This window comes from Synchiropus splendidus, chromosome 18 (genome assembly GCF_027744825.2).
Source record: "Synchiropus splendidus isolate RoL2022-P1 chromosome 18, RoL_Sspl_1.0, whole genome shotgun sequence".
NCBI classification, from domain to species: Eukaryota; Metazoa; Chordata; class Actinopteri; order Syngnathiformes; family Callionymidae; genus Synchiropus; species Synchiropus splendidus.
Genome location: NC_071351.1, coordinates 10753592 through 10772777, shown reverse-complemented (window position 1 = coordinate 10772777; position 19186 = coordinate 10753592). Strand labels below are relative to the sequence as shown.

General features: G+C 42.2%; 2 protein-coding genes across 2 annotated transcripts in view; both read left to right on the top strand.

Moving 5' to 3' along the window:
* Positions 1–9339, top strand: part of kcnd1 (potassium voltage-gated channel, Shal-related subfamily, member 1) — a 37232-nt gene extending 27893 nt beyond the window's left edge. Inside the window, exons 5-9 of the mRNA XM_053850383.1 lie at positions 3147–3309; positions 3767–3850; positions 5849–5944; positions 6295–6545; positions 6618–9339. Coding sequence (XP_053706358.1) covers positions 3147–3309; positions 3767–3850; positions 5849–5944; positions 6295–6545; positions 6618–6825 — 802 coding nt within the window. The 3' untranslated portion in view covers positions 6826–9339. The remainder of the gene's footprint in view (positions 1–3146; positions 3310–3766; positions 3851–5848; positions 5945–6294; positions 6546–6617) is intronic.
* A 685-nt stretch (positions 9340–10024) lies between these two features.
* Positions 10025–19018, top strand: LOC128749573 (suppressor of tumorigenicity 14 protein homolog). The gene is made up of 19 exons (XM_053849300.1): positions 10025–10361; positions 11606–11768; positions 11854–11984; positions 12047–12117; positions 12232–12425; positions 12777–12809; positions 12885–13113; positions 13180–13316; positions 13435–13532; positions 13610–13710; positions 14005–14138; positions 14211–14315; positions 14479–14586; positions 14807–14923; positions 15094–15219; positions 15462–15645; positions 16403–16674; positions 16741–16877; positions 17881–19018. Exons 1-19 carry the CDS (start codon positions 10320–10322, stop codon positions 18040–18042), a joined length of 2544 nt encoding a protein of 847 aa, XP_053705275.1. The 5' UTR covers positions 10025–10319; the 3' UTR covers positions 18043–19018.
* The last annotated feature ends 168 nt before the right edge of the window (positions 19019–19186 follow it).

Genomic DNA, 19186 nt, shown 5'->3' with positions numbered 1-19186 from the left:
TTATTATAACAATGGTTTTGTGGCTGTTTGTATTAAAGCCGTCATTTAATTATTTTCAGTCAGTCACATTTTTTATTTATATACATGACATATTGTATTTTTTATAAATTTTATTGGTTTTGCTTTACTAATTCAGTACTCCAATAATAAATTGTTAGATTGTGTAATACTTTGAGTTAGTCCTTATTAAGAAGTAGAGTATTTATTCTTTATTTTTTCTGAAAAAAATATGGAATTAATAAAGATTGTTTTCATGTTATCTTATAGCATTCACAGTTTTATAGGCTTTTAATGTTATACATCATCTCATGCAGATATCAGCGCCCCAAATTTAAACTAGTCAAATTCACCTCTATGTTCTACAATCTGCTTGTTGTTGCATGAAACATATTTTCAACATAGTATTTCTGGTCCAAACATGAAAAATTGAAATCGATTTTTTATGAACAAACCAATTTCCTAAGTCACTTGTGCTGCATAAACCAACAAAGAGACACCAGTAAGCTGCCGCACGCATGCGAATAAACAATACCAGTTTGGCGTTTTGTTTCAACAGCTTCCCGGCGTTCTGCCACAGAGTCGTGCCAAGTAAACACCGTGGCAGTCACTTAACATGGAAAGCACTCTGCTTCAACCAGCTGAGCCAAAACCCTCGTAAACATAACACAAGAAGACCTTACAACAGAGACATTTAAATACAATTTAATTTGCTTTTTTTTTCATTTCCATCTTCCGCTAAACAAGAAGAAGCTGTGTCACGGTCCTAAGCTTTACAACAGTCTATAAACTACAGCACAGTGGGTTGATGTTCCAGCTGTGCAGCACGTTGACATCTGGTGTATGTTTTAGTGAATTACTTGAAATGTAATCGGAGTAACCTCGAAATCTTGAGGACCTTTGAGATCATGAGACTTGATAATACTTTTGTTTCATAATAATCTGCGCCCCCATGCTAATGGTCGAGCGAGGGCAGTGAGATTTGTCTCCACTTCTGGCTTTCACAGGAGCTGCACATCACTCGCTATCTTGTCAAATGTATTACAGAGTGGACGCCCAACTTTAAACACCAACACTGAGGCCCTTTGTCCAGATTCATCCTCTCTGTTTGGCCCCAGTTGACATCTGTGTCAATTACTTGCTGTGTTTTTGCCAACAATTACAGATGGGTCTTGCTCCTCAGCGCCTCTCTGTTATTCATCGATCTGCTCCCAGCTGCCAATACCAGTGTCGGCTGAGGAAGCTGCAGGTCCAGGGAGAATGACCTGTTTTTGCTTTCCAACTTGTCCCCCAACTCGGCACTCTAAAATACAAATGTTAAGTCGCCAGCATGCACAATGTAATGGTAATATTTCAGCTCAAATTGTTTGTAGTTTTGTAGCATTCACTGTTGTAACACCTTTATTACCAGGCTTCATGCGTGTCAAGCTATAGAGCCAAACTTGCTCAGCACGTGACAAGATGACAATTTCTGACCTAATTCTGTCTTCTTGGTGAGATAAAAAAAAAAACACAATGAGGGATTAGGATCAGGTGAAAAATCCAAATCCCTCAGTGTAGAATAATCTGCTACAGACTAAATTTGAGGCTTCATGTTAATTTGCATCTTCAAATATGAGAAATGTAAGATCGATCCAGTGTGATCTGCATTGGAATATATTTGTAAAGTTAACATGAGTACAGCTGAGAAGGGCGACTTCCTTTTCTGCGGACATAATCCTCAGTGCTGGTCGACAAGCGGAGCGCTTCACTTCATTACCTGCATATCTGATTTGCTGTAAAGTCTGCACTGATTTGCATTTTGAATAAAGGAAGTTTAATTCCACATCAGTCAGATAATGCCTAAGAAAAGGAGGCAATCGTTTTATCGTCATAGTTCATACCGTGCTCAGCAAGATTTTGATTCATTCAGTCTCTCTCTTTTACAGGACAGTTCCTCATGAACCGCACTGAAAGTTTTGTATTATTCAGCTTCACTCTCCCTCATTGATAGTGTTATTTTTTTAAATGCAACCTGCCTTATTTGTATAGTACTTTAATATAGAAATACAATTCAGTAAGGAAAAGCAAAAGGGAAAAGGGAAGTACTGACCTGAGAACTGAATCCTATAGGTGAAAGAAAATGGAAATAGTGAGTCACTTGTCACAAGATGTTTTGTGAAGTTTTTGTTGCGGTCAAAACACAAATGAAATATTGGGAATAGTTAAATTGCAGAAGCAGCGTACATACATCATGTACTTCCAGAACCATAAATGATGGCAACTTTCAATGGAATCTGCAGCAAAAATCGGGCATTCAAAAAAAAAAGTTGTGCTACATCTGAAGTGAGGCAGAGATGAGCCATCGAAATCACTTATTGGCTGATGTTAGCTTCACATCTGAAGTCGGACCATGTAAACAGTGAGTGGAAACAAGCCTCCCTTCTTGCATGTCACGTTGAGACATTGATTTCTAACCAGACAGCACCCTTAAAGCACCTTTTTTTCAAAGGATGTGGGTGAGCGCAGCAGTAATCTCTCACTTATTCGGTCCAACTGAGAGAAACAACCACCTTGGCCACTTGCCCGCTCTGTAATCCCCCTTCTCCTCCTCCTCACCATCTCACTACCTGTGATTAATGGCTGGGCACAGTGAAAGGTGAAGGCCGTTGCTACGTGTGTGTGTGTGTGTGTGTGTGTGTGTGTGTGTGTTTACAGCTGGATTATTTAATCATCTGCTTGTAATAAGTCACTGCTGCAACTCTTCCACCGAGTCAATCGCACATGTTTACACTCCACATGGGTCCAGTTTCATGTTGCATTATGATCTGAGTGCAACTTATAAATAGTAATGAAGTGATACAAGATTTATGCTCACTTTTCCTCAACATTTCAGTGTTTTTCAGGACCGTTTTCTTCTTATAGGTGAGTGCAGTTTTTGCCATTGAAAAGTTGGCCTTGGAAAATCGCTCAGCTTCCATTGTTAATAATAATAATAATAGTGGATTGTTATTACACAGTGTCATAGGCTCATCACCCCTGGAGGGAATCCACCCCCCTGAAAAATGCTCCATTATGGTTTTGTTTCTTGTATGATCTGCTGAACTCAGTTTATAAGCCACTCTCACGGCACTTTGTTCGACTGATAATGTCACTGTCTCCTCCTGCAGATACGGCGACATGGTTCCCAACACCATCGCAGGAAAGATCTTCGGGTCCATCTGCTCGCTCAGCGGAGTGCTGGTGATCGCCCTGCCGGTGCCTGTCATCGTGTCCAACTTCAGCCGGATCTACCACCAGAACCAGCGCGCAGATAAGATGAGAGCGCAGCAGGTTTGTCATGGATCATTTAGATCTGTGATGTTGACTCTGCAGCCCAGCGGCTTCTTTTTAAACCCTGCACAACCACCACGAAATATAAGAAACTTGTGGCTGGGTGATTTAATTGTAATAATATTAGGCTTTTATCTTCTGCCTGTACAGCAGTGGAAATGATTCCCTGCACACCGTATCAGAGGTGTATGCCCATAGGAAGCTTCAGATAAGTGTTAACTGGCGGCTGTGTTTGGAAATAATCCTTTTAATGTAGGAGTTAAAAGGTGGAAGGTTCTCCCTTCGAGGGGTTGTCCATCATACCATGAGCTCAGAAGTTCACTTCGTGATAACCCAAATCATCTGGGATGCTTCGTTGGAAATAGCAAAAATACAGAAAGTCCGACTTGACAAGAATGTTCCGCATCAGATGTTATGTGCTGACTCTGCTATTTTGTGTGTGTTTCTGCCCAAACAGAAAGTACGTTTGGCTCGAATCCGCATGGCTAAGAAGGGAACAACCAACGCTTTCCTTCAGTACAAAGAAGACCAAGCACTTGGGGTGAGAGTGTACACACACACACACACACATACACACACTCACTGACAATTGATAGCTACACTTCCTGACAGTGATGTTGAAAGCCGGAAGCGCCAATAGAGACAAAGAGGTGAAGAAATAGATTCACCATCAGAGATATGAGAGTTACATTGAAGGAGAAAAAGGCTTGTGTCCAGTGTGAAGGCTGTTTCAGTCCAGAAAATATATCACAGTTCCAACAGTCAGTTAAGTTTTCTTGAGGTATGTATTGAAATAAAGTCAATACAAGAGGAAGACGAAGAGGGTGTTGTCTTTAAATTGCATTTTGGCTGTGTTTTTTTTCATAAACACCCGTGATCCTGACTCTGGGTCCCCACTCACTCACTGGCAGGGGTAGATAGAAGGTTCACAGCCTCTAGAGGATGACTCACGTTCACTGGAGGACAAAGTTTGCCGCCTCTGTAAGACATTATGAACGACTGTAGAATTTGCCGTGGACTTGCAAGTCGTTGCATATCCTTTTAAATCATTATATCTCCTTGCTTGCCATGCTTTCCAGGCCAGGTTTTATAGCATTCAATCCCAATAAATATCCATTTTGTGTTTTATTTCCACCATTTTACTTGATGAATATATTCATTTTCAAATTACTTTTAGATTCAGAGCATTTTACTGCTGATAAATGCACACGGCAGGTTCCATAATGCACAGCAACAGTTCCTGTAAGCTCTCATATAACAGATCTGGATTCTATTTTATCATGGTCACCTTCACTTCACCCTGTTTAAATGTAGCACATATTTCTATATTATTTAAATCAGTGCTCTTATGTTTTACACTTGAAAATTCCCTCCCACCTCTTAAGTTTGCAGTCACTTAATTTTGATTTTTTTTTTTTTTTTTCAGTAACATTACATTGTGCGTTACTATTTCTGTCTTTAAACACAACAAAAGTCCAACTTTGTGCTCAGCTTTCTGGAAATAAGAGTGATGAGAGTAAACCTATGTCATTGTACGCACACATCAATTCAGCTGAAACTATATATTTTTTTTCAGTTTGAAACACATCCAACATTTCTTGAAGTCAATCAAAACTAGGGGTTTGTGCAAGTAAGAAAATTGAAAAATAAGCCTGCACTTTGACTTTGACCTGCTATTTTAATTCAAATTCAATAAAGCTACGCCCTAATTATATTAGAAACCACAACAGTAAAAGTGAATATTAAAAATATATACGTTCTGCTATAACAACAAAGTCTCACAGCTAGTGAAATGAGTTTACTTTTTAGAAGATGAAAAAATGCATAACCCAATACATTGCTGCCCCCTTCAGGACAGGCGGGAAATGGCCAAAACATGTTTTTTTACAATATTTTTTTCATGAATAAATAACGGGGCGTTTATATTTATATATTCACATTTATATTGATTTGGTGTTTGTAACCTTAGTAATGAATGAACACACGGGCATCTAAGGCTTTCACAATGAAAGTTCAGTTGGAATGAATAACAGGAAAAACTGAGAGCTCAGGAGAAGACAAACATCCTGTCAGTGTAATGTGAAGCTCAAATGAAAGTGAGGCCTTATATATCACATACAGTGCTCACGGCTGAGCCGAGAATCTTCAAGAGGATCAGATGAAGCGGCGAGACTTCTTAAAATAGGGGCTTGAAAATGATCACAAATGGAAATCAGCCATCAAATGATCATTTTCATTAGATTTTAATAAGGAGTGCTGTCGTGCTCGGCGGGTCGCCGCTCAGAGTGACAGAGTTTGTGTCTTTTCTCAGCTCCCTGGTGATGAACACGCCAGTCAAACATGCATATATCTAATAAATGCAAATCTGCTGATGCTTTCTGGTATTTTGATGCTGTTTCTGTGTGCTATTATAGTGTTTCTGTGCTCTGGGGTTTTACTACCTGTTTCATTTCAGACTGAGGAAGGGTTGAAATCCTGAGTGTTGAGATGCTGAATTATGTAATAGTTGAAGTATGTGGGTGTGTGTTTGTGTGTTTAGGATCGAGACAGTGACAGCACCGCTCTGTGCGTGAAGAACAGATCAGCATTTGAACACCAACACCATCACCTGCTGCACTGCCTGGAGAAAACCACGGTCAGTCAGTCCAGACGCATGCACAAGGTTTTAAAAATGGGTCCTAAAATAACATAACTTACTTTAAATTGTGAGCGGCGTATTGATATCCTGATAGTAATAATGCACACTACGTGCGGAGTAAAGGTTAGGTAAGTGTTTTATTAGTTATGTAAATATGAGGTGTGGACACTGAGTCTTATGAGGAGAAACAAAAGTCATCTCTAATAAACTAAGATATAGATACAAGAGTATCATAGTGGTGACTATTAACTATTATAAAAGTTGTTAAGCTTATACACGCTGAGATTTTTTCATTTTTAAAAATACAAAATATCAAGTAAAACTTGTCTTTTTTTTTTCTCCTGTAGAACCATGAGTTTACCGATGAGATAAACTACAGTGAGCTGTGCATGACGGAGTCGGTGGGCTTCAGGACCAGTCGCAGCACGTCGCTGTCCAGCCAGCAGGGAGCTCAGAACAACTCCACGGGCTGCTGCCCCCGTCGCGCCCGCAGGAGAGCAGCCATGCGTCTGGCCAACTCCACCGTGTCAGTCAGCCGGGGGAGCGTCCAGGAGCTTGACACCCTGCACCTAAAAACCACCTCAATACCCCCACAAACGTAACATCTTCTCTATATAGTTGGACACAGAGCTTTTGGGTAGAAACTCATTGCCTTGTTTTTTCGTTTCAGTCGCTCAAGTTTGAACGCTCAAACGGAGAACTTGAAGCTGAACTGTGGAGAGCAAGACTTCACCGCCGCCATCATCAGCATCCCGACACCTCCGGCCAACACGCCGGACGAGAGCCTCCCACCGTCGCCCGCGCCCATCCCTGGCATCCTGCGCAACACCCGGGCCACCACCTACACCCACGAGACCGTCAAGATCTCATCCTTATAACCTCCGACCTCACCTGCCGCCACCTTGCCGAACCCACCTTGACCCCTTAATCTGCTGACATCTGAGTGCGAAGCTCCTCACCGGCTTCTACTCACTGATTTCAGGATGGCGTGGAGAAAACTTTCAAGACCGGTAGAATGTGCAACAATGCAAGAAGAGTTGGGAAACCTTTCTGGAATCACGCTACATGCCTACATTGCCTGCGACACGAACGTTACCCGCAGCACAATCTTCGACCTCAAACCTAGTCGCACAATACTTTGGGTTTGAAGAGCAGTGCAGGACTCTTCGCCACAATAGCCGCTTGCAAGCTCCTCTTTGAGTTCAATGCAAAGAAACTGAATGGTCTTGTCTGGGGAGGCTGTCTTGAATGAGGAGCGACCTCAGGTCTGGAGTGAGAACATGGATCAACCCTCCTCATCTCTTCTGCCTCTTTTTTTTTTGTGGAACGATTACTTAGCCATGTGTGGCGGAACTATTCAAGCCCATCCATTTGAATACAGAGATGCTTTTTTTTAATTTTCAGGATCTTCAAGGCCAGACTGCTCGGTTTCAGGTTCTCAGCCTCCTTGAAATGGACTGAGGATGAATCAGACATGCAATACTTCTGTCCAAAGTGCTCAGCAGTCAGTTTTTTTTAAAGGAACGCTGAAGGTGTCAAGTGAACTGAAACTGCAGTTTAGCACCACGCCGAAGCTGCTGCTCGATGGAACAGAATCTGGCATTAAAGGATCTGCTCACTGTTCACATATCTACACTAAGCATGTCTGAGCAGTGCGGAACTGGACCATTTCCTTTGGTGTCATGTGACCTCACCCAGACTGGGGTCTTTTCATTTCTGAAATATGCAACGTGCAACAACAAGCAGGAAAATAGCATCAACAAATGAAAATAATACGATTACATAAATATATAAATATATCTATATCAACGTGTGTCATTTATTGCAGGGAATAAAATGTAAAGCAACTAAGTTATTTATTTGTTATGCAAGGTCATAACAAATATTCTGCAATAGATTTCAATGGGGAAGGAAAAGCAAAGCGGAAATGTCTTCAGCATGAAACCCCTGATTGTTGAGATGGCGTGCACTTTGTGTTGACACAGATTTGATATCATTACGAACCTCTTCCATTCAGATTCATGTCCATGCTTTATATTTTCAAATATCCTGTGAGCTCTTTTGCTTTGAACTAAAATAAATAGCTAGTGAGTGGCTAGCTGAAATGAGCAGCGCGCGAACAGCTCAGCGATGGCAACTTCAATTTAAATACATTTTTTAACTGAACAGGCTTTGCATCAGTCATCGATATTCAGGAGCACATGATTTATGATGTCAACAATCTATGTGTAAATAGAGAGTGCACGCTATCTGATTGTTAACGTGTCAAGTATTTTAGCAAAGCATTTCCTCGACCATTCAGAAGCAAGTGTGTGACACGCAGGCCAGAAGACGTACATAATGTAACATATTTTGTATCATAAACGTTCACCTGCATCTTCCAACCAAACCCTCAAAAGATAAGAGAATAATACTTTAAAAAAAAAAAGAAAAAAAAGAAGAAGCTGGAAGCCGCCGGGTGTGTGGCCGGCGTTCCTCCGTGCATGAGCCTCGTACAGTAGAAATAGCACTACTGATCTTAGAGATTTCTCGACCATACCGAGGAGAGGAAAACACTGTAGAGGGGAATCTCATCAGACATTGTTTTGCATGATGACGCTTTGTTTATTTTTTCATCTTCCTTTCCCAAGACTTTTCAAGACGAGTGTTTGCACCACGACAAAATGTAGAAATAACAAAGTATATTATTGAATTGTTGATTTGAGGAATAAAAAAAAAAACATTTGGGCATGTTGATGGCAAACATGCGTACGGACGGGTGTGAGTGAGTGTGTGTGTGTGTGTGTGTTTATGAGGGCGTGTTTGAATGATGAGCAGTCACAAATATGCATGGATACCGTTATAGGTATTTTATCTGTTTTCTCCTGTAATTTAGAAAGACGTAAACAAGGTTTCTTCGCTGGAGGGAACTCAATGTTCCTAGTATTTTTATAGTTGATGTGGGTGACGCCATCACACAATGCAAGTAGACATGATTTGTGGGTTTATCATTTTTTATTGAATATGAAGAGAATGAGTCAATATCAGTGACCGTGATCAAGTTAAACTAGCAGAGTGCTGTTTTTTTTACATTAAAAAGACAGAATTCCCATGAGATACTATGGACTAAAACAGTTGAGGAAGTTTTACCAGTCGCATTTTTGTACTGTAGAACGACCTTCGACCCAGTGACCTAGATGTTTATGGTGCATGTCACCCAAAGCCTTGTCATTTCAAAGTCCCTCCAATTACCCAAAGAAAACACACCAACTTGACTTCTAGGAATCTAACAGCACACCGGTCTGCGGTCTGCTGCAGTTGCCTCCAGTGAACAAATGTGAACGCTGAGCGAATGAAGGAGAAAACAGTATTAAAGCACAGAGGTGTATATTCCATTCCACTAATAAAGAAAACAGAAACATCAATGTTGTCGATCATTTCACCTCAAAATGAGAATTGGAATGTAATAGTTCGATGTAAAGAACAATTCTTGTGTACTATTTTGCCCAAATTGTGTCACATCTATAGCTTCTCCTGGCCAAACTGCTTCTACTGCTTCAGTTTTACTTTGTTTCTTCACTTTGGTTAACATTAAACGCTCCAAAAGTGTGCAAAATATATTAGGTAGATGAGATGTTCAGACTGCTCCTGGTTAAACATACATCTTTTCGCGTGCTTGTTGAACTTTAATAGGCATTAAGAATTATAAATAATATATATGTAGTATACAAAATTCAAACATTGGATTTATGGCGAAGACTCCAGTGAGAATAAATGAACAAAATGAAATGGATGACTCTGTTTTACTCCAAATCTAAGCTCAAAGAATGTCTGACAGAAACTAAACCATTTTCTGTCGTCTTTTAACTCATTTTACTGTCTATGGCAACAGCTATTTTTGGCACATGCCTTTAAGCGGGTGATGTCTGTGACCTGAGATGTGACCCGCAGGCTTTAATACCCATTGTTTCCTTTCAGTTTCCGTCATTTGATCCTGCCAATTTAAATAATAATAGTGTAGTTCTTCTCTGGCGCTATGAATCATGGGAGGCGGTTGCGTCTCCGGTGTCTCTGCTAACAATCTCCTCCCCTCAACAGTATCTGTCTGATCTTTCACATCTAGCGCTGCTCTCTTCAGGACTGTCTCGCTACTTTACATATTTGGATTGAAACATCAAGTCTGGTGAAGAAGCGGCGCCGCCAGTGACGTCTTTTTTTCCGCCTGGATCGCCGCAAAACTTCCTAAAAGTCTCGTGTTATTTGTCGCGCACCTGTCGTCGCCATGTCCCTGGCTCGCCTGTAATGGCAGGAAGTCAGCGACCCTCACCTGAGGACGGACTGCGACAACGGCGATATTAGACATTGAAAACAGCTCGGAGAACAGAGAGCCGTCATGGATGCACTGGATGCCGGTCAGAGGTTCCGACCGAGACAGGTGAGTCTTTAGTGACGTCACAGGGGACATAGGTACAGGTTTGTCAGGATCTGACCGAAACAAAAACAAGAAGAAAAGGAAGAAGAAGTAGATACGTAAGCGAACGAATGCACTTTATGACCACTAAATTGTGGTAATAACAATAATAATAATGCAACATCTTAAAATGGATTTGGTAATTCTAAAGTCAGTGTTCGTTGTGGTTGTATAGTTGTTACATGAATTTTATTTCTTTCATTAATTTTATGCCTGTCATTGGAGGACAATAGTGTCCCAGCTAGACAGGGCGAGAGGCAGAGTGTTAAGCTCTTCAAGATGAGGGGTTGTTGTAATGTTAACTACAACCTGTAGGTGGCGCTCTTTTTTTCCACACTGTTCAGTTGCATTGGTTTGCCATGACAGGTGTTCAGTGGAATTGATGTAAATTTCACTGTCACTCAATATTCTTTCAGAATAAACAACTGTAGTTTTCAGTATTTTAATCTAAACATTTGATTGAGTTATTCTTCTTTTTTAAATCATAATGAAATGGCAAAACTCCGTGTTAGTCACTGAAGGCTCCAGGCTTTGGCTCAGTCCTGTCAAGTGGAAGAAAAGAAAGCAGGAGCTGTGAGGGTGTGGAGGCGACAGGGTTCGACACGCTGACTGAGAGTTTCAGCTGCACAACCGAAATTCCTGTTCAGCTCCACCCTGTTTACTTGTCTGATCGATCAACATATGTTAGCGCACTGTCATGCTTCAATCGTGGCACCTGAAAGATTTGATTTTATATCACCATAATAATAAAACAAATCATGACTGCGAGAATATATTGTATTTTTTTCTAGTGTACTAGTGATTCATCATATTTTACTGTTGGAGTTTAAGAACTACTTGTTTCAAAATATTCTCAATTTCTTTTTTTTCTTCAGTATTAAGTTATGGCGAATATATACTTTTAAACTTCCATTTTCAATTTCAGAATGTGTGGCTTGAGGCTTCATGTTTGTACCGTCAACAGAGCGGGAGTCACCAAGTCTGTGACAGGGACTGTCTTGCACTAGTCAGTACAGTTGCTGAGGTTTTATCACCCCCTTTTTTGTATTTTAGCACCAAGCTCACTTCCTCTTCGCCTTACAAAACATTAACCAATGAAAAGATAAGTCTGCACGGTTGAATGATACCAGCCGGGTGCTGCTATTTGCTCCAACATTTACGACCACAACTGTTAAGTGTCCTTGTAATGTGCCTGTCTCTTCTCACAGGATGGTGACTGGGACACCACCCTTCAGTTTCTTCCAGCATCGGACTCCAAAAAGCTTGAAAAGAAGCCTGGTTTCAGGAGGAGGATTTGGGTTGGCGTGGGCCTGGTGGTGGGAGCGGTCGCACTGTCTCTGCTAACAGGCCTGCTGGTGTGGCACTACCACTGTACGAGCCTTTTACACTTCAGTACTAGTTGTAATTGCTGTATATATATATATATATATAAAATTATTTTCTCTCATGCCCTCAGTGAGGACCGACAACCGTGTCAAAAGGGTCTATATCGGCTCCATGGGCATCACTAACCAACGCTTCGTGGCACAGTATGAGAATCCTCGAAGTACTGAGTTTTCCCACCTGGCATCTCTGGTCAGGAAGCAGGTGAGGCTCATCAGTTACTTCTGTTTTGTTTTTGTTTGTTGACACAGTTCTTTGTCTTTCAGCTGAAACAGATTTACTCCAAAAACTCTGTGCTGACCAAATACTTCAAGGACTCTACAGTCCAGGCCTTCAGGTATGCACCTCACTCTCTTCTAGTACTGACAGTAAAATACTTTCTACTGAGTGATCCCAGTTATTTCACGCTCAATGGAAATGAGCTGGCTAACATCTGTTCTTGCCGCTGCAGTGAAGGTGCAGATGGCGCTGACAGCATCACAGCGTACTACCAGTCCATGTTTGAGATCCCCATCACACAGGAGGAGTCCGTGGACAAGGCCATGGAGTCTTTAGAGCCGGTGGCAGGAAGTCAAGTGCAGCCGCGACAGGGACGCCTCAGGCTTCCCACCAACGCTCTCAATGTCAACAGCGTCCAGTCCAGAGGTTGGACCACATTTATTTTTATTACTATTTTTTAAAATCCAAATGTTAGCATGCTGCCAGTTATTCTCCAAACAACTCATTTTAAATGCTGTCTTTCTACAGTCAAATTTTGCACATCTAAAATGAGTTTTGCACGTACAATAAGATAGTTTTTTCACTTAAGAAGATATTTTTTGACCCATAAGGGCTGGCATCATTTAATAATCTTACACTTTATATTAAGGGCTCATGTCATTTATAAGTTGTTTATCATTGTTCATTATTATGTTTAGCTTATTTAGCTAAAGAGAGGAATATTTATTTTTGTTATTTCACTTCTGTGTGTCACAATTGTTTGTTGACCCTCTGCAGCCATCGACCCTCGCATGACAAAGCCTTCGCTTGGTGAGACTTCTTGGCTTTAAATTTAACATGTTTATTTAGAGCACTGGCTTTAACTGTATTGACTCGCACCTACAGACAAGCAAAGCTATGATATCCACGTGAGGAAACCTGGAATCATTCAGTCTCCGGGGTTCCCGGATTCCTCGTACCAACCCGACGCCTACCTGCAGTGGAGGCTGCGTGCCAGTCCGGGCCACAGAGTCCGACTGGACTTCCACACTCTGATCCTGGAGGAGGACTGCCAGCAGGACTTCATCAAAATCTACGACACGCTGGCCCCGATTGAGGACCGCTTGATGACAGAGTGAGACATCACATGCCTCTCTGATGGTGTCAGTCGTGAGATGCTTATGAGGCTCTGACTCCACAGACAGTGCGGCTTCCCTCATGAGTCGCTGACCTTCTTGTCTTCTGGGAACGTCATGCTGGTGACTCTGATCACCAATGAAGAGAAGAACTTTCCTGGTTTCAGAGCCAACTACTCGCAGATCCCTGTGGACGAGCAAGGTGCGGCCAGCATGAAACATCTTCCAGCTCGTGTGGGCTTATTTATCCAGGACCAGATTTAGGCAGTGGCTATATTGTTCTATGAAATATGCTGAAGGTGTTGATGCTTCTTCCCCAGAGTGCGGACGGTTGCTCACCACAGGCAAAGGCACCTTCTCCTCACCTTTCTTCCCTGCCAACTATCCCCCAAAAACAACGTGTGTCTGGCACATTGAGGTAAAAAAATAGAAAACAAAACAGCACTGAAGACATTGACCTTGATTCCCTCCAGCTGATCAGTATTTCTGCTTCAGGTCTCCAAGGATAAGTTTGTGAAAGTTCAGTTCAACAAGTTTTTCTTGGGGAATTACAGCGACGAATGCAAAGAAGATTACCTGGAAATAGACAATGAGAGGTGAGATTTCTTCTCCTTATAAATAAAGTAATAAAATATGAATAAAAGAATATGGAAAAATAAAATTAAAAATTAAAGAAAATAAGTGAGACGTTGCAATTACACGAGACAGCGATGCATAGAATTGTTGTTATGATTAAATATATAAAAATACACATTTCATTGATCGTGTTGCTTAAGTAGTTGAAAGTATTTTATACCATTAGTACACAGAGAACTATCCCAGCATTATATGCGCTCAGTGGAGGTGTAGATGTTCACTCAGTTGCTGAGCTCTGTGTGTCTTTATTCCAGACTGTGTGGCAGCAAACTGAAAAGCACAGTGATCACTAGCAGGACCAACAAAGTCACTGTCAAATTCCACTCCGGCCCGTCGCACGTGGACCAGGGATTCAGCGCTGAGTACGAGGCTTTTGTTCCCGACAACCGTAAGTTCTGTTCTCTTTGAAAGACTCCCCTGTTTTGGAAGTAACTTAGATTGATTCCATGTCGATGAGTAGCTTGTCCTGGAAGATTCCAGTGCTTCAACAATCTCTGCATCGATAAGATGCTGAAGTGCGACGGCTGGGACGACTGTGGAGACGCCAGCGACGAGCAGAACTGCAGTGAGTCCAAATGCATCACTCACTCCCACTATATAAATATATTACATTTTATTTTAGCATTTAATGAAGTGGTTTTTTTTAATAAAATATGAATAGAAACAGAATTGTGTGTCCTTTGCCCTGTATTCGTGCAACTAAAAAGGCCTCTTCTGTGTCCGCACAGAGTGCAATGTTACTCAGATCAAGTGTAAAAATGGTCGCTGTCTTCCAAAATTCTGGGAGTGCGACGGTTTCGATGACTGCGGAGACTCTACGGATGAAGGAAACTGCGGTGAGACTCGGCCGTACATGATGCTCAGCTCGCTTTTTTTAAAAAGATGATAAGTGTTTATCCAGAAACATGAAGATAAGGTGGTCAGGAAGAGGTACTGCAGCATGAAGGCAATTCAGCAATAATGACAAAGGGACTTTAAATACACAACACAGCAACAACATGAGATGCGTTAGAAGCGTTTTTTTTATTTGGTTTTTGTTTTTTTTCCCTCCATAAGTGAGATGCAAACCAAATGAGTTCCTGTGTCGGAATGGTCGCTGCATCCCAGACAAGATGAAGTGTGACGGAAAAGACGACTGCTTGGATGGATCTGATGAGTCCAAATGTGAAAAATGTGAGGAAAAAAACTGACACTTAAACACGCCATACAGTCATGAATAAAGGACTTTCAAATTTGGGAAGTTAAGCTTTGAGGGTTATTAAAAAGCAGAACAAATCGGTCGTTTTCTATTGAACTTTTATTGTATTTAAATCCACTGACCACCGGTTCTTGCTGTCGCTCAGCTCTGGTGTTGCAGAAGTGTTCTGAATTCACCTACCGCTGCAAAAGTGGAAGCTGTATAAGCAAACTGAATCCGGAGTGCGACGGGGAGCCGGACTGCGAGGACGGTTCCGATGAAGACAACTGCCGTAAGTTAGACACACATCTGACCCATGGAAACACATCTGAGCTGAGAGAGAGTCGCAGCTGAGTTTTTCCCATCCTGTTTTCACTTCCGCATCAAGCTCAAGTGGCAACTGAAGTGGATGAATATTCTGCTGCTTTTGCCTGAATCATGATCAGTTGACCTGGAGTCATGCTCATTGCTTCCACCCCATAATATATTCAGGCATTCAGATGTTTGATTTGTGTGCTAATGTGTTTTTTCCAGAATGTGGGACGAGGCCGTACCGCAGCTCCCGGATCGTGGGCGGTCAAACGTCCCGGGTGGGAGAATGGCCTTGGCAGGCCAGCCTCCATGTCAAGGGCACAGGTCATGTGTGCGGAGGATCAGTGTTGAGCAGCCGCTGGCTGGTGACTGCCGCCCACTGTGTCCAGGACAGCGGCGTGTTGAAGTAAGAGCTTTTTACTGCCGAGCGAATGTGGGAGAGTGCGTTTGTGAATATTCTGGGAACGATGACTTCAACTTCTCATCTCCGTCTGTGGTCTTTTCTAACATATTCAAACATTTATGACTCGTAACGTGGATGAAAGTTGGTGGAAAAGTTTGGGCCGCAGAAGAACCTGCACTGAAACATGAGCCTATTCCACTTTTAACACTGCAGTACAGATACCAGGGCTGTCAAATGGTGTCCCTACATGGAATGCTGCTTGTCAGGTTTTTTTTTTGTGGCAGTTCGGAGCCACAAGGAAACTTCATACACCAGAACTTGAGCTGTGAGATCCCCATGAAGACGTCACCAAAACCCCCTCTATGGTCTGGCGTACATTTCTTAACAGCGCTCCTCAGAAACTTACCTCCATAACAGATAAACCTGTACAAATCGTTGGCCTAGTTGGTTTCACCACCGGTCACATCACCAGCTCCGGTGAATACAAGCAGATTTTCTAATTTAATAAAACACAACACACAGTCAAATCACTGCAATGAACCATATAGACGTTTGAAAGGCTTTTCACTCCTTATCGGAACCCCGTAGTGTTACTGCCATCTGCTGTCCGTTTGACCTCATTACACTCCTGATATTTAACCTGAAAAAGATTGTATGACAGTGACATTGGGTTAAAAAAAATGACTATGTGTCATTTGGCGAGTGATTTTCTTGTTTGTACTTGTGTGTGTGTCCTGACCTGACCTTGTGGCGCTGACAGATATTCCCAGGCTCAGGAGTGGGAGGCGCTGCTGGGCCTCCATACGCAGAGTCAGACCAACGAATGGACAGAGAAGAGGAACGTGCGGAGAATAGTCGCCCATCCTGATTATGACCCGGTGACCTTTGACAACGACATCGCCTTGATGGAGCTGGACGCCAGCGTCCCGCTCAACCAGTACATCTGGCCCATCTGCCTGCCCCCGTCGACGCACCACTTCCCAGCCGGTCAGGAGGCGTGGATCACGGGCTGGGGGGCCACACGAGAAGGAGGTGGGCTTCGATGGTTTTGTTATGGCGCCAGGCTGAGTTCATCCATGTTCAAATGTTCCCCGCCAGGTTCTGTGGCGAGGGTCCTGCAGAAAGCAGAGGTCCGGATTATCAACAGCACCGTGTGCGCCAGTCTGATGAGTGGTGAGGTGACAAGCAGGATGTTGTGCGCTGGAGTCCTCAAAGGTGGCGTCGATGCCTGTCAGGTGAGGGGTTTACAGTATTATCCTGAATGCACTCTAGTGCACCAATTTTTCCCATTGACAATGAATGGGAAGAGGATTGAACACTTCAGAAATTTGCCTCTACTTCCTTGGCTCGCAGCTCCCCCAAACTTTGGCCTAGAAACTCTGCGAAAAGCTCGAAACGCAGCCACACTCGTCCCCTGCCACCCTAAAGAAACAGGTCGGAGCCAAGTCGTATTGTTCGTCCATAAATTGGGCTCAAATACCCCATGATTTGCCAAAAATCGAAAAGCAAAAGTGGAGCAGAGCAGTGGAAATCTGGTCATGTTCGAGTTTCTAAACTGCGATAGTGGCCAAACAGTGGGGCGCAGAAATATGAAAATCTCCACTTTTTTTTAGTCACACTTGTGCTCTCTCGTAAAATGTGCTCAGAATTACTGTCACACTTTCGGAATTTGCCTGAGAGTCGCCAACGCGAGGTAAAATGCATTGGAGCTGTGTGGCTGCTGCTCGAAAATCGTCGTTTTCGACGTTAGTCTTTTTCAACTCGCCATCCTGGCTAAATCGTGCACTGTAGACACATGAAATGTGGCTCAGTTAGAGACCAAAGCCTCAGGATTCTCATGGTGTGCTCGGTTTCTCGGCTATCTGCTGCGTTTTCCGAGATTTGTTTGGGGAGTAGTTCAGCTCAATGATTCAGCAGTTCCGCTGTGTGTGAAAGGGAGAGGGAGTGTTGCCGTGGTGACGGAGCTGCAGAGTAGGGGAAAGGTCACAGCCTGGTCAAACTGCAGTCACACTCTGGTGCATTCAGAAGCTGTTTATTCATAAACAGCAGCGTCTAGTTTACTATTATTATTATTAAGATTTCCTGCTTTTAAAAGTCACTGTAAACAGACTTTGTCAAATCGACAGCTCACGAAACATTAATATTTATTCAACTGTTGCAATGCTTTTTGGGAGATGGCTATTAATAAGGTCACATGTGCAGTTCTGTCTCATCAAAGTCATTCTGGCTCTCTTCCAGGGCGACTCAGGTGGGCCACTGTCCGTCACCAACCCGAATGGACGGGCGGTTCTGGCTGGTCTGGTGAGCTGGGGGGACGGTTGTGGTCGCAGGAACAAACCTGGCATCTACACCCTCATTCCTTACTATCGCAACTGGATAAAAAGCACTTCTGGAGTGTAGCAGAAAGAGCCACGACAGGAATGAGTCAAGAGCTTTTGAACTGACTAAATCGTAATCATCCACAAACTGCGAGTGTCTTCCGACGGGCACACGCCTCCGGTCCATCCTCGACTTACTGAATGTGTTTCCTGGAGTTTCTCTCCACGCCTTCCATCACCGTCATGTTAAACCAACTCTTGTCTGTTACAAATACTCATGGCGATGCCACCAAGTTCTTTTTTGTTAATTTATGGAAAGTAGAAAATATTTATTAGAAGTAGTACCAAAGATTGTCTGAACATTTTTGCGTTCAAGTTGTGCTTTTTTTCAAAGCTTTGTCAGCCTCATTTTTTTCTGAAGGAGAACCTCAGGGATCCACGCTAGGGCCTCATTACAATCTAAACACTTCCTTTGCCTCAGAGAAGCATGAGTCAAAGTGATGGAACTGTTAAGGAGCGTTTAAAATATTCATGAAATGCAGTTTTTAATTTTCATTTTAGAGGTTGGGAGCTTTTTAGGATGTGTTTCCTGTACCAGACTATAACAGCAGATATGTGTCGGTCTTTTCTTAACTTTTATTGTTAGTTATTCCAATTAGTCTTATTTTTATTATCCCTGATGGCAACTGTATTTATTTGTATATATAAAATCCTTTTTTAATTTCAGTGTTTTCAGTTGCCTTGGTGTTTTCTGTTTGCTGTTATGTGTGTGTGTATGTAAAATACACTGGTTAATACCGTGGAGGACTCTGACTCGCTGACATCTGCTGCAAGATACTGAGAGAATGATGGCATATTTACAGTTTTATAAAACACGTTGCTGCTTTCTAACTCTGGAATGATGAGCTATTTTGCTACATTCTCCTAACTAGTCCTTGTGTTTTACATTTAAGTCAATGCTGGATCAAAATAAATGAATGAACTATGTGCAGTTCGAAGAGCCATGTAGAATGAGAACGTATTTTTTTTAAGCAGACATTGACACCTGGTGGATTAAAGTGAACTGTTTAACTGTTTCTCATCATGTCATAACATTATGACCACCGAATAATGTGTGTGTGTGTGTGTATATATATATATATATATATATATATATATATATATATATATATATATATATATATATATATATATATATATATATATACAGTGGTACCTCGGTGTCC